General features: G+C 48.5%; 1 protein-coding gene across 2 annotated transcripts in view; it reads left to right on the top strand.

The window, feature by feature from the left end:
• The first annotated feature begins 412 nt into the window (after positions 1–412).
• TTLL5 (tubulin tyrosine ligase like 5) overlaps positions 413–21,909 on the top strand; it is a 102,678-nt gene continuing 81,181 nt past the window's right edge. Inside the window, exons 1-8 of one of the 2 annotated variants that reach the window (XM_061568449.1) lie at positions 413–538; positions 7,455–8,429; positions 9,144–9,262; positions 10,868–10,950; positions 11,465–11,571; positions 13,058–13,188; positions 15,270–15,352; positions 15,848–15,917. In XM_061568449.1, the coding sequence (XP_061424433.1) occupies positions 8,368–8,429; positions 9,144–9,262; positions 10,868–10,950; positions 11,465–11,571; positions 13,058–13,188; positions 15,270–15,352; positions 15,848–15,917 (655 nt within the window). In that variant the 5' untranslated portion in view covers positions 413–538; positions 7,455–8,367. Of the gene's footprint in view, positions 539–1,240; positions 1,284–7,454; positions 8,430–9,143; positions 9,263–10,867; positions 10,951–11,464; positions 11,572–13,057; positions 13,189–15,269; positions 15,353–15,847; positions 15,918–21,909 lie in introns of those variants that run through there. The other variant, XM_061568448.1, reaches the window with a different exon arrangement.

Here is a 21,909-nt window from a genome sequence, read left to right as displayed (position 1 = left end):
GACAAGCGCGTGCCGTTCGTTTTCGCAGTACGCATAAGCAAAAGCCTTGTTTGCATTTACCAGCGTGGATAGGTATCGGAGGTTACATTAGCTAATACTGACAAGCGCGTGCCGTTTGTTTTCGCAGTACGCATAGGCAAAGCCTAGTTTGCATTTACCAGCGTGGATAGGTATTGGAGGTTACATTAGCTAATACTGACAAGCGCGTGCCGTTCGTTTTCGCAGTACGCATAGGCAAAAGCCTAGTTTGCATTTACCAGCGTGGATAGGTATCGGAGGTTACATTAGCTAATACTGACAAGCGCGTGCCGTTTGTTTTCGCAGTACGCATAGGCAAAAGCCTAGTTTGCATTTACCAGCGTGGATAGGTATCGGAGGTTACATTTTGGTAGTGCGCATAAGCGCGCGGTGGCTTTTTTCGATTTCCGCGGTGCAAGACGCCGCTGGTCGCCAGGCTACGGCGTTTTTTGGGGGGCGCTATCACTAAACGCGCAGGCCCCCGTGGGGACTCCGCCACAAACAAACCAACAACACGAAGGTAATTATTACTGTGGATTACTATGAATGTTTTCTCTGCTTTCACAAGTTAAGTTATGTCGAGGCGCGTGAGGTAGTAGAGCCGTGTGCATGATGGACCGCTCTCTTCGGCGCGCCGTTTGTTGTTAAGTTCGTTTCGTGGCCGCTGTTGTTGCGAGTGTGCACCCCTGGTGTGTGATTGACACCAGGGAGAGACTGTACGTGCCAACTTGATAAACATCAAACAATGAAGCGCCTTGGGTTGTGCGTTAAGTGCAAAACTCATGGAGCCCAAAGACAAAGATCCCCCGTGTAGCCTTCACAGACTGTAGGGGCAAGTGCTGTTAGCGAGCACCTGTGAAGGCCGGCAGGGCACACAAAGGGGGGGTGGGTGAGTGGTCAGCACCACTCCCGACCGCCTTTGTCTCCCGAGTGGCGATGCTGACATCGCACCAGGTACTCATTTGAGGCTGAGTCGACCTAGGGTTGCGGGGCAGGACCGGTTCAGATAATCGTCACTGGTTGCTCGCCACGAGCGGGAATCGAACCGTGGTCCCCGGGTTCGCAGCGCAGCGCGCTAACCGCTGCGCCACCGCTCCCCGTGCACGTGCGCGCGCCCGCAGCTTGCTGGGATGGAGCGGTGGCGCAGCGGTTAGCGCACTTGCGAGTTTGACTCCGGGCCATGTGGCTTAACATGGGTAGCGAGTGATACCCGAACTTGTCCTGGATATCACCCCGATTCAACAATCGGCGCACTGGACAGCGTGGTGAGGTTTTCATCGAGCAGTGTATTGGTAAAGGCTTCTTCTACATTATCCTGCATTGTGTGCTCGTTATAATTCGTATGCGATGCTTTATTATTGAGTTGTTGAATCGCTAAAATGACGACAATTGGCACGTTTACGTAGTGGTGACTTGTTGTTTTTTTACTTTAGTAAGTTTTTTTTATCGGTGATGTGTCCTACTTATTCAGGGTTTCCTCAATGTGGTATCAGGGTCTATCCAGAAGCTAAACAGGCATGAGCCTGGATAGTGGTTGGATGGGTGACCACGATGCACACACAGACCCCGGCGCACGAGGTGGCCACCACCAAGCCCAGTCGCCTTTGTCTCCCTAGTTACATTGCACTAGGTACTCAATTGAGGCTGTGTCGACCGAGGGGAGGCCCATGACCGGTTCAGATAATCGTCTTGTGTACAATCGCACCATACACTCACGTTGTCACATGCCCTCTGCTGCCCACAACTACGCTGTGGGCAGCAGAGGGCAGTGCAGCAAAAGGTTGTACTGCACCCCTAAGCTCCCATGTCTCAGCTTCCCCACCTTCAACCCGCAGTTACCAGCGTGGTGAAGTATGGTCAAATAACCGCTGACTCGTGTGAGGATGCCCTGACCCAGTAGTAGTATAACAACGAGGCTGTATCTGTGTTTACCATGGCTTCAATAAATGCGTGCCTGTGCATGCTTAAAGCCACACTGTGCAATATATCAAGCGGTTTTAGCACTCACCCATAGTATCCATAATACAGCTTTTTGTTGGGTTAGATCACGTAAATATCGATGTGTCGTTAAACCCGACACAGCCAATTAGTAAGGTTTGTCACTTAAACAGAACGTGCCAATTCGTCACTAGCACAGCACACCGGTGTGTTGGAGAGTAAATCCACAACATTTACAATCTGAGTACGACGTTTTGGAAGTAATTACAACTGATTAGGCTGTTGCCTGATGATGCTAGTTGTAATTAGCAGTCCTCCTGCTGTTTGTTTCACACCTGATGACGGTTGCTTGTGTTGCGATCGAAACGTCGTGATCTATTATTTTTTCTACCTACGTGACTTTACCGAAAGAACCAAAGAGCATCGGGGAGGGCCTGATAAAACCTAGAGATTGGAGATTAGCATGTCAATGTGAGACAGCTCCCGCAACAGCGGCTGTGTTCATGAGCAGATTGGCATGTCAGTGTCAGAGAACCGGGCACAACGCCACCTCGTGGGCAACAAAAAGCTGCGGCGTTGACCGCTGCACTGCGAGAGAGACCAGCATGTCAACGCAAGAGAGAACCACCACAACGGTGGCCGTGTCAGTGAAACATTCAGCCGATTAAACAACGAGAGCCACCGCCACATCGAGCGGCTATGTTAGTGAGACATTTAGCTTGTTAATGTAAAGACATTTAACGATTTTGATTTTTAAAGCTTTCGTGACTGCAGGAATTCATACTCTTGGGTCTTTCGGTCAAGCCACGTAAATAAAAAATAATAGATCACGGCGTTTCGATCACAACACAAGCAATTGTTTTCAGGTGAGAGAGATAGTTGCTGAGATAAGGTCTTATATAGGCCTGAGATGGGTGCATCAGGGTAGGTGGGTGGAGCTAGTGATGGTCCAACCAGAGGCTGGGGCAGTGGACACCCAGCCTGTCAATACAAAGACATCCAACCTAGTAATACAATTCAGAGAGTCAGTTAACATCGGTAGAAACGATGGAAACAACATAACAAGTTAAGACTTTACCTGGTTAATCACGTCCTTCCAATGATTGCTCAATTTGTACCCATCTTCTCGGTTGAAGTTGTGTCTGTTTATATATCTGGATGGCTTCATGAACAAATCTTTGATGATAGCCAGTGGGTTTGCAGAGTACCTTCGTCTTGGAAAAATCAATATCGTGTGAGCTCACAGCGTTAAAACAATGATCAGCCACGGCCAAGGTATTGGTCTTGCTGTGTTTCAGATCCGCCTTGTGTTCACAAATGCAGTCCGAAACATGTCGCTTAGTTTCCCCAATGTAACTACTGCCACAAACACAACTTAGTTTGTAGACACCGGGGTATTGGATGTCAGGGATCACATCCTTCACAGATGGGATCAGATCACGAATTGTATGTACTGTGTTGAATCGAACTTGGTTCTTGTGTTTGTTTATGATTTTGGAAATATTTTGGTGACCCCTGCTATGTATGGTAAGGTGATGGTTTTGATTGGGTCCTCAGATGTTTTTTTCCCCACGGTTGGTGTGACAGCTTTGTGGATTGTACGGTCCGAATATCCATTCATCTTGAGGGCTTGGTGTACGTGCTCCAGTTCACTGGCTCGGTGGTGTTGGTCGGAGATGCAACGGGGGCACTATGGTGTAGGGTTTTGATGAGGGAATTCTTCTGGGCTGGATGGTGGTGGGAGTCAGGTTTTAGATAGGTATCCGTGTGGGTGGCTTTCCTGTAGACAGAGTGTCCCAATGAGCCGATTAAACATTTTCGATGACAACATCCAAGAATGGTAACTTTCCATCCTTTTCCACTTCCATGGTGAATTTGATGGCTCGGTGTATGGAATTTATGTGGTTTAAGAATTGGTTCAGTGCTAGCGGGCCATGTGGCCAGATGACGAACGTGTCATCTACGTATCTCTTCCACAAGGAAGGTCGTAGGGTGGATGCCTGGATGGCATCTGGCTCAAAATTTTCTATGAAATCATTAGCTACCACTGGCGATAAGGGAGGACCTATTGGGAAACCTTCATCTTGTTTGTAGAATGTACCATTCCAGGTGAAGTAAGTGTTGGTGAGGCAGTGTCTCACCAGGGTTGGTACATCAGCAATCAGTCCTTGTTGGACCACATTTTCAATGATTGCAACAAGGTAATGCAACTCAGAGAGTCAGAAATAACTGCTATATCACTGCCACATAAGCTGATTTCATCACTCCTCCACAGTGGATATCTATGTAGTGGGTTTTCCTTACTTTGGCTGACAATCCATTATTATTCTGCCGAATCCCATATTGTTTTAGACCATCTCATTTTACCTGAGAATCTGGTTTAATCAAAGGTGGATGGAGCCCAGAATGAAACCCAGGATCTGAGTATTGCTGGTGGAGTTTCCCACGTGACACATAAGCTCCATGAGCCAGCCAGTCGCATGTGCAGACTCGAGGAGGCCAGCTTACCAATACAGGTGTAGAGGAGTAGTGGAGAGTGGTGGCGTCGTGTGCGCTGTCCGGTGCGGTGACCTCACGGGACGTGGGGTCGCACGCGCTGGGCAGTGCACGTGACATCACCCCTCCGAGGGTATATAAGGGAGACCCCGTAACGTAAGCGGGGTCACTATAGGAACGGGGATAGTAAACAGGGTGAAGAGGGAACCAGGGATAGTGAGAGGGATCAAATAGGGAGTCTGGGGAGAAGCCGGTGGTAGCCGAAGAGGTGCTTCTCTCTCCGGTCGGTGGAGTCGGCAGACTCCACGATCCGACACGGGAGAGAGAGACCGGAGCTAGCCGGCAGGGACCCAGACTCAGAGTAGGACCCCTAGCCCCTGGGAGTTGTGCACCCTGTGTAGTTTTGACCAAGAGTAATAAACCCTGGCGGAAGCCCCTAACTTACCTCCGTCTCCGAGTACGTCCGTCGGTAACTTCTCTACAACTGGTGTCAGAGTGTCTGCACTGCTGCTACAATGTTTACATCGGGAGCGGAGCGCAAGAACCCAGCGACGGGACGATCGGAGGATGAAGACGGCGGGGAGGAGGCTTCGGCAGTGACCCCGGAGTCCGGGGCTCCGGTGACAGGCCCCGAGAAGACGACGGGCGGGGGTGCCAGCTCGCCGCCACCACCGCTGGAGACGGGGAGCACCCCTGCAGACCTGCTGAGGCAGCTCCTGCAGGCGATCGCGCAGCTTTGCGCCCGTCTCGACATCGCGGAGGCGAAGTTGGGTCCTCCCGGTCCGCACTCGGGATGGGAGCAACTGTCAACTGCCGGGACGCCGCGAGAGGCGGCCGCCATCTTCGCCGCGACGCCCCAGCTGGCTATTTTGCCTGCGACGTCGCCAGCGGCGGCCATGTTGGTTGGGGCGCCTCAGGCGGCCGCCATTTTAACTGCGACGCTGCAGGTGGCGGCCATTGTTCATGCGACGCCGCACGTCGGCGCCATGGCTGCCATGGCAACTGCGACGCCGTTGTCCACCGTGGGTGCCGCCGCGACTTCGCGCCACACCGCGCGCGCGGGGTCTGCCAGCGGCGATGCCACAGCTCCGCACCATGCTGCGCCCGCCGGGGGAGCCCCAGGTACGTCCGGGGCTCCACACCTCGCCGCACCACGGGAGTTGCCGAGGGTGCCGCCGTGGTTCCGGCCATCGCCGCGCTGGCGGGGTACGCTGCGGGTGTCGCCGTGGCCCCGTGCATCGCTGCCGCGGCTCCTCACGATGCCGCGCCGCGGAAGTTGCCGCGGTTCCGAGCATCGCCGTGCCTGCGGGGTTTGGCGCGCCCGCCACCGCGGCTGCTATAGTTGCCGCGGCCGCGGGGTGGGCCGAGGGTCACGCCGGAGCACCGCACCTCGCTGTGCATGCGGGGTTTGCCGCCGGCGACGCCGCACCAGGCTGCTATTTTGCCTGCAGCGATCGCGGTGGGGGCCGCCGGCGACGACGCGGCCCCGCACCTCGCGGTGCCTGGGCGTTGCCATGCCGACGCCGCGGCTCTGCATCTTGCCGCGGCATGGGCAGCAGGAGCCGCCGCTCGGGCCGGCGCGCGCCTGGCAGGAGCTGCGTTGGGCTGCTGGGCTGCTGCGGCTCTCCCGGGGCCTGTCACTAGCTGGCACGGTGCCTGCCCTGGCGATTCGTGCCACATGGGGAGGCGTGCGCTCTGTTGATGGCCTGTGGAAACGCTGCCGTCGGCCTCCAGCCCTCATCGCTCAATTGTGTTATGTTGGCGTGTTTTGTCTAAGACTGCCCAATTGTCCGTTTTGGTGTGTTTTGTCTGGGCTGCTCAATTGTTCAATTGTTGTTTGTTGGTGTGTGTTGTCTGGGCCATCGGGATTCCGCCTTTGTATTGATGGCAGCGCGTGATGAGAGTTTCAAAGTTTTGAAATTTGATTGATTGTTGTCATGCTGCCTGGATGTTGTCGGTTGGTTGTGAATATGTTGGTTTGTGGTTCTGGGACTCCTCTACTTTTATATTGTTTACAGCCGAGTCGGCTGAATTTTTTTCACAGGGGGGGGTGATGTAGAGGAGTAGTGGAGAGTGGTGGCGTCGTGTGCGCTGTCCGGTGCGGTGACCTCACGGGACGTGGGGTCGCACGCGCTGGGCAGTGCACGTGACATCACCCCTCCGAGGGTATATAAGGGAGACCCCGTAACGTAAGCGGGGTCACTATAGGAACGGGGATAGTAAACAGGGTGAAGAGGGAACCAGGGATAGTGAGAGGGATCAAATAGGGAGTCTGGGGAGAAGCCGGTGGTAGCCGAAGAGGTGCTTCTCTCTCCGGTCGGTGGAGTCGGCAGACTCCACGATCCGACACGGGAGAGAGAGACCGGAGCTAGCCGGCAGGGACCCAGACTCAGAGTAGGACCCCTAGCCCCTGGGAGTTGTGCACCCTGTGTAGTTTTGACCAAGAGTAATAAACCCTGGCGGAAGCCCCTAACTTACCTCCGTCTCCGAGTACGTCCGTCGGTAACTTCTCTACACAGGCATTGGAGTGGCACCCAGAGGTCGGCAATGAAGGCAGTGACCTTTATTAACAATTTATAATCTTACCGCCCCTTCCACCATTTGATGACTTGTTACGATTCCATGCTTGAGTTTATTGCCTCTCGTGTACAATCCCTTATAGCTACAGGAGTCATGTGAACCAGCCACATACAATTTGTAAGAGTTGAATATATTAACTATTAGATGCACAATTCGATGCACATATTGTGAACCTAAGAATATTTTTTTTTATCAAAGACTCAATATGTCATTACATAACTATAGGTGACAATTAGAGGTCATGTCTTAACTTTGTCACCGTTGCTGGTTTTAGCAGAAGGCAGGAAGCGATGGAGAGGTGTGGCAGCATCAGCAATATTGGCTGTGATATTGCTTTGAGAGTACAAATGTTTACTGATGGTTTTTATGTCTTCCCTCTTGACCTCCTCCCCGCACGATCCCCACCTGCCGTGTCACCCCAGCTCACCCAGCCTGGAGACGGCGCGAAGATTACAACGCTGTAATCCTAGAGCGGGACTCAGCAACTCTGCAACTCCAGAAAAGGGAAGTTTAATTTAACAACCTGCATAGCGATAGTAACACCTTGCGTACATCAGTGAGCGAATTTGCAGGACACGTTTTTCATGAAACACACGTGGGTACTCAAATGCAGTATAAACTGCACATTTGCACATAGGTAAGTATGTTTAATATGAAAACGATTAGTTAAACTCTCTGAGCAGGACCCTCCTGAAGAGAGAGTATTTGAGACTTAGTGTGAGGCTTTTCCGGGCTAATATTTCCAAACATTTAAAAAGTAATTGCGTTTTGCACTGAGCACCACCGTGAATGTTCGGATTACGTGGAATTTTGTAATTAATATAGTCACAGGGCAGTTAGCTAAGGTCATTGGAGTGCCTTTGTGTTAAGTGGCTGTTGGATCATTTTGAAGCGGTGAATACATTTTTACATTTATATTTAGCACTATGTGCAGTGTACTTGAATGGTCCTCGAAGCACAGTGATGATTTGCCAGTTCAGCACTACCTCTTATAGTTCACATGAACGCTTTGGTGAAGGCTGTGCCTTTGTGTGCCCAGTGGAGCTCATGAGTCCGTGGGGTTTGACTTCATAGATGCAGTAACCTTAATCATTATACGAGCCGAAACATTAACTCGGATATCAAAAATACCACTTGAATCAAACAACGACTCCTCGATCATTCCACCGTGAGAAGAAGAGACCGTGTGCTGGAGACCTGCAAGACTTGGCGTGACTGCATTGCTGTGGCCGTATCGTACCATCATCCCACAGCGACCTCCCAACGTTAATTCCTACAAGGAACCGACGTTATTTTTTCTTTGGAGGAGGAGGAGGACGCCGTTGAGTGACGACAATGCCGTCCGCATCCAGCAGTGGCTCGGAGAGCAGTCTCGCCTCATCTGACGAGGATACAGAGTACGTGAGGACCTCTGTTTCCATTGTTTGTCTTACGCTGCATTGCTTTGGGACCGAGGCTTCCCCTATATAAGGATGCTTTCAGGCTCGATGGGCTCAAGCCCACGTTAAATAGTTGATGAGTGATGGAGATGCGGTTTCTCTGGCAAGTGTGGCTTGAGTCCATCACTTTTATTTATTCAAGTGACGTAGACCAAGGTTGTCACTCAAATCATTCCGCCCTGCGTCGCTGGCATCTCCATCGCACTTGTAGTTGCAATGTCTTGTCTTTTCTCAACACGTGCCCAAGGCATCTGAATCCCACCTCTTTTACCCTCGCAAGAATTTTAGTGACCCCTGCTAAGGATTTATCTTCTTCATTTCCGCACAATGAAACTCGGCCCATGTATTACCTTGTCTTCTTTACGTCCTGCTCCTTGGCAGAGACCGCTGGGCCCATGAACATACAGCAGAGGCAGCAGCAGTGGTCATTCACAGTTGCCGATCATCATCCTCATCATCATATCCCATTTGCTGCTGATATTTCTATGTCGTTCCTTTCCATTCGAGTGCATTCTCCACTACATCGGTCCATCTTTTTCTCAGTCATCTATTATGTGATTGTGCATATTTTGCAATTCCTGCTGCCGATGCTGCTCCTGCTGCTGCTGTTGTTTTTGCTGCTGCTGCTCGTGCTGTTGCTAGCGGTGGCCGTGTCTGCGCGTGGTGTCGCAGGTTGGAGAGGGAGCACAGCCAGGTGGTGCAATGGGTGGGCAGCGCCCACAAGACCCCCGTGCTGCTGTTCCATCCCGACGCCATCGTGGGCTCGGAGCCGGCCTTCAAGACGATTGGAGGTGAGCACGTACAGCACGGCTAATGCAGTACTTGCTCTCCAGCTAATGCACACTTACTGATCGTTTATAGCACGCTTACCACACAGCAAATGCACGTTTACTCTATTTAATGCACGCTTATCGCACAGTTAATGCATACTTTATGGTAATTAAAAGCACACATGCTGCACAGCTAATGCATTACTTACTCTACAGAAAATGTGCACTTACTGATGATCATTTATAGCATGCTTACCGCACAGCTAATGCACATTTACACAATTAAATTCACATTTACTCCACATACTCTTTGGGTCTTTCGGTAAAGTCATGTAATCGTTCTCAGGTGAAAAAATATATAAATTTTTCACCTAAGGACGATTGCTTGTGTTGCGATCGAAACGTCGTGATTTTTTTATTATTTTTCTCTCTACGTGACTTTACCGAAAGACCCAATGAGTATAAATTCCTGCAGTCACGAAAGCTTCGTCAAGATTTAATCCACAGTTAATGCACAGTTTTTGATTATTTAAAGCACACTGCACAGCTAATGCAGTTCTTCCTGCACAGTTAATACACACTTACCGATCATTTACTAATGCAGTTCTTCCTGCACAGTTAATACACACTTACCGATCATTTACTAATGCAGTTCTTACTGCACAGTTAATACACACTTACCAATCATTTACAGCACACTTACCGCACAGCTAATGCAGTTATTACAGCGCAGCTAATGCACACTCAAAACATTTAGTGACACTTACTGCACGTGCACACTCCCACCAATAACAGCCACCTTACTGCACAGCTTGGCGTTGCTGCTTCTTCCCAGTAGTTCCAAAAATCTGCCACTCTGGGCAAATGCAAATGTTGCCTTCAGCCAGCAGTGTCAGGGCCCCCAACGAACACTTGTCCCGCTGCCTTCCAAGCATCGCGCATGCCCCCCCCCCGCACCGTCCCGTGGGCCCGGGCGAAGCTGTACCACCTGCACACTAGATAATCCATGCCGCTACCCTGCACACTCACCTCAACATTGGCTCAGTGTCAGCAATCGAGATGGCCACCCATCACGCCCGCTTTGAGAAGGAAGACACTTTGCCATTGTGAGATATTGTGTGGTGATGCGGTGCCACGGTAATGAAATGCTAACAGTCTTTGCCCGGTAATGGAGGAGGTTGTGGTTTCGATCCCAACCCTGCAGAACGAATATTTGGAGTTTGCATGTTCTCTCCGTGGTTGCGTGGATTTTTCTCCGGGTGCTCTGGTTTTTCCCTGCACTTTTAGAAACATACATTTACAGTATTTGGCTGCTATATATTTCCACGCGATAAGCCACTTCGTTGAGCTATCATTTATGGCGAAGTCAATTCTGAAAAATAGCTGTATAACTTAGTGGACGTTACCTGGTAAAATAAAAACATTGTTTTTAATATTGATAAGTGTGAATCAAGGGTAATGAATTTAGTTAAATTTTATTTCAAGTTTCATTCATTAGGTATAGCCCTGTGAGCCATGCGGCTCTTGAGTCGGGTGCAACCGCAACAAACAAAATATGAACCGAGAACATCTTAAAGCAACATAATGGTGATGCTGTTGGTGGTGATGACGGTGTTGTGTGTGCAGAACGCTACCACTTGGCCTACAAGTTTGTACGGACTGAAAGTCGGCTTGTGAGGAACATCCTGGGCTCCCATGGCTTCCATGAGGTGTGCGGACAGCATGTCAGCGAAAGTCCTTGCGTACGAGTGCATGCGTACAAGTGTGAGTGCTTGTAAGTGCACGTGAGTGCGAGTGAGAAGGTGAGCGAGGGTGAGCGATTATGAGCGGGCGCCAAAGCATGACAGCAGGTATGCGAGAATGTGAGTGTGTGTGTGTGCGGTAGTACTTGTGTGAGAGTGCGTGCATGTGAGCGAGTTTGTGAGTGTTCGTATCTCTGCTGTCTGCAGAGTAGGAGGACTTCTCTTGCGAGAGCATGGATCAGAAGGCTGCATTATATTAAATATGGTTATCGTTATCTCCGGCATCATCATCATGATCAAATTTAAAGATCACGGTCACGATCATCACCATCATAATTATTATCTTCACTGTAATTGTCTTGATCATCCTCTGCATTACTACCATTTGTATAATCATCTACGTCATTTTCACAACTATCATGATCACCATGTAAATTGTCATTGAACCATTCCACCATCCTCATTCCTACTGAATACACAGGTTCATCCGAGCAGCAATGACTTCAACCTGATGTGGACGGGCACTCACCCCAAGCCCTTCTCGTTACGCTCGCTCACCGACTTCCAGAAGGTCAACCATTTCCCCAGGTGGGCAGCACTGTCATGTGGTCCGCTACGGTTCGAAAGCACTTGGCTGCCGGTTGGGAGGTTGGGAGTGAAAGTCCCAGTTGAGGGTTGCGGTTCGGCCCATCGTGATCTCCCCCCTGGAATCATTGACACGGATAATACGTCATCACGAGTGGACAGTGGGCGTCCGGTGGAGAGACTGGCTCCCAGTCATACATTTGTGGAATTCCCACCACCGGCTCAGAGCTGCCAAACGGAGATGAGCAGTGCCTCAATCATTGATTTGCCAGCGAGAGGCGTTGACTTGTATATATGTAGGATCTTCTTTTGCACCGTACGTGGGCATCCGTGCTATTCGGAGGTGCGGCTTAACTCGTCCAAGACGGGACTTGCATGAATACAGCTACGTGTGTGTGTTTTGCTGAAATGAACGCGCGTGTGTGTGCGTGTTCTATGTATGGGGATTGGTGGCACAAGTGGTTAAATGCACTTTTGCTCCAAACTCAAAAATCCGAGTTTTATTCATAACTATGACTAACATTCGTATGTATATAAAGTGACTGCATATGGACAAGGCAAACAATATAAGGTCCAATATCAGTGGCGAATGATATCATAACCATATTCTTTGGGTCTTTCGGTAAAGTCACTGTAGATAGGTCCAAAGAAATATAAAAAAAACTACGACGTTTCGATCGCAACACAAGTGTTCCTGATGACGAACGCTTGTGTTGCGATCGAAATGTCGTAATTTTTTGTTATTTTCTTTGAACCTATCTACGTGACTTTACCGAAAGACTCAAAGACTACGAATTCCTGCAGTCACGAAAGCTTTACGTCAAGATACCATAACCAGTCCTGGGTCCTCCCTAGGTCGACTCAGTTTGAAAGTAGTACCTGTTGTGTAAACGTCAGCACTTTGGGGAGACGAAAGTTATGGTGCTGGCCACACCATCCTCTCGTGCATGCCTTGCTGGCCTTAATAGGTGCTCGCTAAAATAACCTTTACCCACAGCAGCAGTTTCCCAACCTTTCTGCACCTGCGAAACACCTTCAACCCTTAAATATTTTTTACAACCGCCAAGCAGTAAAAAGTATTGTGTTTTATGATAAATCATTGTATCTACAGCAGTTCCCTGGACCACTTACCATGGCCTTGCTGGGGGGCACCAGCGCCCTCCAGGCTATAATAGTAAACTAGGAATGTTTGTGTGTGTATGTGTGTGTGGTAGGGAGTGGTCGGTCAGCGATTAGCGTGCTGTGCTTCGAACCTGGCGACCCAATTTCGATTCCCGATCACAGCCAACACAAGTGACGATCTCCAAGTCGACTCAGCCTCAAATGCGTACCTGATGTGATGTGTAAACATCGCCACTGGGGACACAACGGCGGTCAGGTGTGGTGCTGACCACCCACCTGCTCGTGTTCCGTGCCAGCTTTCATAGGTACTCACTAACAGCACTTTTCCCCAACAGTCTGTTAAGGTCTGTTGTGTGTGTGTGTGCAGGTCGTATGAGCTGACTCGTAAAGACCGCTTGTGCAAGAACGTGCAGCGCATGCAGCAGAGCCATGGACATAAGCATTTCAACATATCCCCGCCTACCTTCCTGCTGCCAGCCGAGTATCAGGACTTCTGTTGTGAGAGCACGGATCAGATCGCCGTCATTTTGCATGGTTATCGTCATCATTTGCAGCGTTGTCATTGTCATCATCATCTCCAGCTGCATCGTTATCATGATCGCCAGTCATCTCTAGGATTACACTGGTCAACAAAAAAAACATTTTTTTTCTGGCCTGGACTTTTGCAGCTGTTTTTTTTCAATTAATTGAAAATTAATTTATTAATTTCACTATTTTCAGAGTGCTGATTCCAAATCTGATCTCAGATTTGCTCTATCACATCTCATTTTTATGCTATCGGCATACCCCATTTTCATTGATTTTACCCGAAATTAACTCTGTCACTTATGATGGCAAGCTGTTGCGAGTCAGTGACTGCTTTAGTGATAAAATATGGTGCTGTGTTTTTAGGATTGTGTGTTTATAATATCATTTTATGTAGATATCCACATTTATTTAATATTTTTCTTCTGCAGTTTTTATTGAAAATGCAATATTTTATATCTCAAAAACCTGATGTGATAGACAAAAACTGATGCCAGATTTGGAATCTGCACCCTAAAATTACCTTAAAACCGTTGGAATACCTTATGCCAGAAAAAGTGTGTTGACCAGTGGTATCTGAGTGTTTATTTGGGTTGAGGATGGCCTAGCGGTCACCCCTTCACCACTCGTTGCAGCGGTTCGCGCTTAGAATCCAGCGGCTGCCCTGATAATAACTTTGTGGGTGTATTAAACTTCACATTGGACGTTAAAGATCCCGTTACGTCATTCACAAGACGAGGCCATTGAGGGCGCCATGGTAGCGAGATGTTAACCACTTCGCCTGGTATATAGGTTCAATCCCAACCCTGATGCCTGTATATTTGGAGTTTGCATGTTCTCCCCGTGGTTGTGTGGATTTTTCACCACGTCCGTCCTTTGTGGTTTTCCCTCCATATTTAGAAATGTGCGTTTAGAGAATTTGGCTGCTATAAATTTTCACGTGATAAGTGACTTTGTTGAGTTATAATTTGTGGCCAGGTCGCTTCTGAAAAATAGTTACATAGCTCAGTGGGCCTTGCCTGGTAAAATAAGAAAAAATTGTTTAGTTTATAGTGAAAAAAATATCTGCATCATGGTTCAAATTAGAAAATTACCTGCAAATTTCTCAATTGGATTATACACAGCAGGACCCCTGTGAGGTTTTCCTGGATGAACAATTGTAATCATTTTAATATTCAATGATCATGGTCATCAGTTTCATTCTAATTGTCACCTTCATCACCAGCATCATCACCATCATCGCCATATTCAAATCATCTATATAATTGTCATCACCATTATTGTTGTCGTGTAAATTGTCATCCGTCTTTTCCACCACCCTCATCGCCATTATCATTATTGACACCATCGCAGTCATCACTGACATCTTCATCATCTCAAACGCGAGGGTTTGTACTTGCACTGTGGCAGATTCGAATGAACGCTTTGTCTCATGGCACCAATGGGGATAGTGCGAACAATATAAATCGCATTTGACACGTGGGTTTTCCCAGCAAATATTACGATTTATAACACGTGATTTTTGGTCAGGCCACGTGATAATCCGGCCAAATTTGTGCCATTATGACCCGCCACCACCCAACGTAGCTAAAATAAAGTTCGTCTGATTTCCTGAATTTTTTTTCTGACTTCCTGGGTCTGAAGCGAAATGTCGAGTTTAATTTGCCGCTAAATTTGGTTGTTAAAATTGTGCTTCAAACGTTACGCTCAGCTGATAAAACAATAATTAGCCCAGTTTTAACATGTGAGATTTTGCGACCAATATTTTCGATAATAAAGGTTTTTTGAGTTAGATCGCGTGAACATGAATGTCTCGTTATTATGGATAATAATTAGCGCGTTAAACACTTGTATACCGCGTGACAATTACATTTTCTTGGCTATGTCGCGTGATGGAGGGGCTTAACTCCACAAATTTGGCCAGATCATGGGGTGGCCTAGACCACATATCAATGATGAATAAAAAAAAGAATGATAAATAAATATAACGTTGACATAGTAAATTTGCTCTATTTGATCGTACCGACTTATCTTTCCATTTGCAATTTGTGTAGCCGCCCACTCTAAAGACCGGGGGCCGTGGATCGTGAAACCAGTGGCGTCGTCACGGGGACGAGGAGTCTACCTCGTCAACAGCGTAAGTGGTGGTTGTTTTAAAAGCAGATGCAACCCCCTCCCCACCCCAGATTGTCCTCATTACGATGGTTATACTTCCTCTCCCCTGTCATCCGCCTCCCCCCCCCTCCCCAATTTAAATTTTCATCTTCTCCCCGACGTGGCATCCTCATTTAGTTGAGGCAGCGGACCCCTCTCCCCACCTTTCCCCCCCCCCCCCCCCCCCCCCCCCATATACGGCTCAGTTGCGTCGTGACAGTTCTCGGCGAATTTTGATTCCCGGTTTTGTGAGCCGTGTGGCGGGCTGGAACGAGCTCGCGTTTTGTTAAAAAAAGCAAAGAAAAGCAAAAGCGGACGCAACCCAAAGAACGCACGTCTCATATTCGATTTCTTACCCACATACAGCACAAATTAAAACCTCGGCAACGATGGCCGCTATTGGTGATGTCCGCCGATGCTTACGATGGCGATAATGATCCCGACGTGTTGCCTTCTCCATCTGCTCGTCTACCTGCAGCCCAACCAGGTGACGATGGACGAGAACATCCTCGTGTCGCGATACCTGGGGAACCCTCTGCTCATTGACGGTCAGTTCCGGGCAAGGGAGGAGACCCGTTGTGCACTTGGGCTTCCCGTTTAAGCACGGCAGATGTGGGAGTAACGCCACTGTCGTTCGTACATTTCAGAGCTTTGGCCGTATAACAGAGGAGTCTCGGGTGGGGGAGGGGGGAGGGCAAGGCCCATTTACCGTTAGGCATAATATTGGCACCAAGCTAATGACCAAGCAGAAGATCTAAAGCCAGATGGCGATGGCGGTGATGAGATCTCAGAGCAGAGCTTTTGAGGTCAAAATCCGGCAGAAGGAAGGAAGCAGTGGTGAGTTGTGGTGGCATCAGTGGCATTGGCCACGATGACCTCGTGATCCCTCGCCAGCCAGTCAGCCAGCCCCTGAAATGATCGGAATTTATGCTTTCCGAGTGGTTTCACGTGAAGGGTGCTTTGTGGTCTGTGTTCGGAAGGGCAGTTTCTCTCACCAGGGAGCAGTCGTGCTCTGCAAACACACCCCTGCCTCCCTCCCTTCACACCAGATGCCTCGCGGCCATGGCTTCTGTGTTTCATTGCAGACATGTCACAGTGGCCACCGCCAGACACGGTGGTTTGGAAGCGTCCGTGTTTGTCAGCGACGTAGTCTAGCGGAAGTTTTTTTCAACTATTGAAAGTACCAACATTGAGGAGGGCAGCCGTAGACACGGTGTCTGGTGTTTAGAAGGGTTCTTTATTCCCAGCAAGTGCCCCTTGTACTGAATACATTGATTCCATTCCAAGATGAAAGTTACTGCGATTGAACAAAAAAACCCTTTGGCTCTCTTAGACAGAATACGAGTTTCCTAGGCTCGTGAAGTGACCTTTAGGTTGAATGGGGAATCTAGAAATGGGGGCGTTGACATGGGTAAGGGGTGAAGGGTTCGCCGCTTGTGCCAGAAGTTCACGGTTCAATCCAGTGGTTTGACCCGCCCTGGTTATTACTGTGGCTCCTCTTGAAAAAGAGTCACGAGAGTCGTTGAGGCTTTCCTGGGTAAACAAGCGTAGTAATAATAATTTGATACCTTTATCATCATCATCATCATCCAGGCGGCGGACATAGCCGGGCAGTGGTGGCTATGCTGCACTGGAGGTGAGTGTCTGTGGATCGCACACATTTTGTGAAGCTCCCTTCTCGTAGGCGTCGAGGAAGTGCCATGCGCTGGCTCCCCAGAAGGCAGTACAGCAAGTCAACTAATCTCCATCTGTTTCCATCTGTATGGGGATAGTGTTGCCCCCTCGCGCACGTGGGTTTGCTCCAGGTGCTCATTATTAATCGGTGGGAAACATGTTAAACTTATAACCCAATGCAGAACCATTCTAAAAGAGAGTACTCTGACTCATTAGCCATGATCAATCAACAAATCCAATGGAAGAAATGGCAGACCCTTGGTTCTTAAAATGGGTCATGTGGAACGTCCTGCCCTTTTGTCTGAGACACTAATTCCTGGAATATATAATTGGTTTGGCTATAGAATCCATTCTCTATTATTCGACAATTGTACTGTTATTGGCTGTTGCCACGGTATAATGGGTTAGTGCACTTTACTTGCGATCCAGAGGTCGATGGTTCGATTCAATCTCCCGCCGTGGCAATTAAAACATCAGGACAAGTTTCTTAATTCTTCAGCCTCTGACTATCCAGCACTATGCATGGGATTACCGCAGTTGGTCAGTCGGCATTACGTGTGTGGTGGGGTAAAGTGTGGGTACTGCCACCTCTTCCAAGGCATCTGGCTAACGCGGAAGAGTAGACCAAACACCCTCTAGAGGGGCTCTCTAGAGATTATTCTGGCGAAGGTCCTTCCTCCATCAGTGACGTGAGCCAGCAGTTACAGGGCTGCACCTCTTATGCGTTTCATACTAATACAATCTCTTCTCCTATAACGTGGTAGTTGCATTTCTGAAAAACACCATGTTATGTAAAATTGCGTTATAATAAATAATATATACTATAGGGTGAAGCACAGTCCGCGATAACAGTTAAGATGCGTATGTAGGTCGAACAAAGACTGAGGCACGTGGGTAGCATGGAAGAAGCATCCAGCAGCATCCCAATACCTTGTGTGGTGATGCTACGCTGAGGCGGCCATACAACCGCTTATGTTTACTCGCGCGACGTAGTTTTGTTCGCTCAATCACGTTATGTCAAATTCACATCCGCGTTATGAAAAAATGCGTTCCCTAATACCCTCATCGCGTTATATCCAATGTGCGTTGTGAAAACACGCGTTACAGGAGAACAGACTGCATATGCGAATGAGGGATTGATATCTGGCTGCCGAGATGGAGCTTGCAGGGGAGGCTGAGCCGAGGCCTCGTAGCTGTAAATCTCTTCCGAGAAATGCGGCGTTGACAGAGCGGGTTGTTTACATGGCTGGATGCGTGTGGACTGGGAACCCGTAGAGTTTCTAAATTGGGACGGTCTGCTGGTGGAACATCAACATTTTCAAACCGGATGTAAACAAGCAAAATAAGGAGTGCAAGACTTTCTTTATTAATGTTATCTACAAAATTACAGGATTATAACTTTTTTTCAAATTCGATGGCTATCTAAGCTGCGCAAAGCCGGAATTCCTCATGAAATAATGAAGACAGGGCAATAATCTCAATTTACCCTCCTTACTTATGTCACCTGGAATTGACATCAAAACTGGCAGACCCATCTCAACTTCTCCAATGTGCATACGGGAGGGTTAGACAAAATTGCCGAGACGAGGCGAGATAAAGAGAAAGAAATACAACTGAGATGCGAAACGTGTATACGGTGACAGCCCTTTGTCAAATTCTGATTTAAAGCTTTCGTGACTGCAGGGATTCATATTCTTGGTTCTTTCGGTAAAGTCACGTAGAAGGGAAATAATAAAATAATAAAAATGAAACAATACAATTCTCACGACGTTTCGATTGCAACACACCTGATGATGATTGATTGTGTTGCAATCGAAACGTCGTGAGAATTAATTTTTATTTTTTTATTTTATTATTTCCCTTCTACGTTACTTTACCGAAAGAACCAAGAATATGAAGCCCTTTGTCAGTCTACTACTGGAAGAGGGGCTCCCCAGGATGTGTGGGTCGTGGCGACTCTGTGGCCACGCTTCACTACGCCGGTCAGTGCAGGTTGGGGAACGCGGGGAGCGTAGACGATCAGTAAGACAGTGGACTCTGCTGCAGCGCCCTCTGCTTCCCACAGCCGTAGCTCCGATGGTAAATACGAGACGAGGTCGTGGAATCAATCGCAGCCCCGAATTGTGTGACAGCTCATCAAATCGCTGGGGGGGGATAGATTGTTACAAGCCTACTGAATAGAAGACCGGTGCGGTGTCACTGGTAGTGAGTAAGGATGTATCTGGCTTGGATGAGCCTGCGCACGTGTGTGTGTGTGATTGATTAATAAAGCCAGTAACTGAGCACAGCATGGAGTGAGACAAACTGGGTCACGTGCAAGTGTGCTTTATTGCTGTCGGCACTTGGCAAGCGTTTTCACAAGCTCCAGTTGACCACTTCAGTGAGCGCTGCTCTCTAAAGTAAGTCTTTTGTCTCCCTTGATGTGGGGAATCCCGGCGTTTGCGGCAAGGGCTCTGTCACTCGGGGCTGGGATGGCGCGTCGATGCTTCTGTAAATAGCGATTCTTGATCCAAACCATACAGGCATCGAACCACCTGCCCAAGAGCCGATGGGCAAATAGAGAACAACTTTCAACTTAATAGTGTAGTTTTTGTATAAGATAGACCCTTAAAGGATATCAGCTAAAAGCTTATAATATTTCTTGAAGTGTTCATGCTTATTGTTTAGGTCTTTCCGTAAACTCACATAGAAAAAAAAAGTGGTCTTATCTCTCTCTGTGTCTCTATTTCACGTGGATATGAATTGAGTGGCAACTTTAACGTGGATGTCTTGAGTTGTGAATCCAGCTGCTGGCTTCGGAGGATAAGGAGTACATCCCACCGGTGCCCTTGGGAGAGAGCGCTCACAGTGGACGCGAGCTCACGATACGATTGCGCCGTTCTTTGCCGTGCACCGCAGTTGCACTTTTGCCGTATATTTTATTTCCCATTGGTGGGGAATGGTGATTGCGCCTGCCCCTGGTCATTTCACATACAATTGATATTGTTCGTCAAGGTCAATAGGTCGTCGCGGCCATTGCCATGGATGTCACCACACCTACTGCATCCCTCAACTGTTACATAGTCGACATTTGACCTTCAAGGTCCACTTATAGTATTCCCACCATGCAGCCTTTAGATCTTACCCCAGCAAACCACGAAAGTGGACAGGGTGGCACATGCAAAGAGAGAAACAGATGGGGAGAACGTCTTGGAAGTAAATACGCTCGACAGGTAGACTGCAACGCGGAGAGGTGAACAAATATAACAGACAGACAGATAGACCAACACACTGTAAAAGAGACGGACAGAAGCAAATGGACATGAAAGAACACAGATGGATGTATGGGAAAAGAGACTGATGGACAGCTCTTTTTGGTTCTTTCGGTAAAGTCACGTGGAAGGGAAATAATAAAATAATAAAAATAAAACATAATAAAATAAAATTCTCACGACGTTTCGGCCACAACGCAAGCAGCCGTCCTCAGGTGAAGAACAGGGCTGTCGGAAAGACAGCGTCCGATTGACGCGGTCCGAATGACGCTGTCTTTCCGACAGCCCTGTTCTTCACCTGAGGACGGCTGCTTGCGTTGTGGCCGAAACGTCGTGAGAATTATTTTATTATGTTTTATTTTTATTATTTTATTATTTCCCTTCTACGTGACTTTACCGAAAGAACCAAGAAGATTAATCCCTGGAGTCACGAAAGCTTTAAATTTATGGACAGCTGTTCAGAGAGACAGATAATGAAACAGACACACAGTAAATAATACAAGACACACATGCGGCACACAGATATAAATACTGGCAAACAGACAAACTTAATAATAGACGGGCAGAGAGATGGACACAAGAAAAGCAAACGGAAATGGCAGCGACACACAGATATGCTGACAGGCAAAGATACACACAGAGACACACAGACAGGCAGACCCAGACAGAGACGCACACAGATCGAGACGCACAGAGAGACAGAAGAGAGACGCCCAGACAGGGAGATGATCGGTTTCACACAGCGAGACATCAAGCCGCGTGGCTTCGCACCCCTGTAGGGCAAACGCCCCCGCCCACCCCAACGCGTACAAATCACCGCGCAGGTGGCGACCGGAACATTGAAAACAACTGAGAGCACGAGGCTTTGGGGAGAGAGGAATTCCCTGCGCCCGTGCGGGCGTGAAGCCACATGAGAGAAGGGGCGTGGGAGTCGCGGTGGAACCCATTCAGACCGGGCTCGGCTTCAAAGGCGTCCACTTAAGCCGTAATAACATTTTTTGAATGTTTGGAGTAATTGTGGAAAAAAACAGCCAGCGCCTGTGTTCTACATGGTTACGGCTTCCAAGGTGTGTCGGAGCCGGCGCAGCAGATTTATTGAGCCAGGCACGTCTGTGAGTGGGGGTTGGATCCCTGTTTCAGGTTTTTTTTTTTTAAGTAAAAAATAATAGAGTGTAACCAGTCTTTCAAGGTCTCCCATCATGCCTCTGCACCCTTCTCCACATATCACAGCAAACTGCGATGTTTCTCCGAAGCGCGTCTCATAACGTGCTCATTGTACCCAAAACCATGACTGGACTGGCTGGACAACACTAGGTGTCTGGAACTCTCTCTTACTACAAATTTTCATCATCCAAGCACCATTCATCTTCTGTCCATGCTCTCACCCCTCCACGCTCTCACACAAACCAGTCTCTCTCACCCCTTCAGGGTCTCACGTGTTTAGTTTCTCACCGTTCAGTCTCTCACCTGTTCAGTCTCTCACCTGTTCAGGCTCTCACCTGTCCAGGCTCTCACCTGTTCAGGCTCTCATCCGCTCTCACCTCTTTGTTCTGCCCTCGTCATGTCAGTCACAGGTTTTTTTTCTTCTAATGTTACTTCACCATGGTGGCCAGTG

Source organism: Lethenteron reissneri, chromosome 41, assembly GCF_015708825.2.
Source record: "Lethenteron reissneri isolate LAM-NWPU_2019-01 chromosome 41, ASM1570882v1, whole genome shotgun sequence".
Lineage (NCBI taxonomy): Eukaryota > Metazoa > Chordata > Hyperoartia > Petromyzontiformes > Petromyzontidae > Lethenteron > Lethenteron reissneri.
The sequence above is the reverse complement of the archived record's forward strand: the minus strand, read 5'-3'. Positions and strand labels throughout refer to the sequence as shown.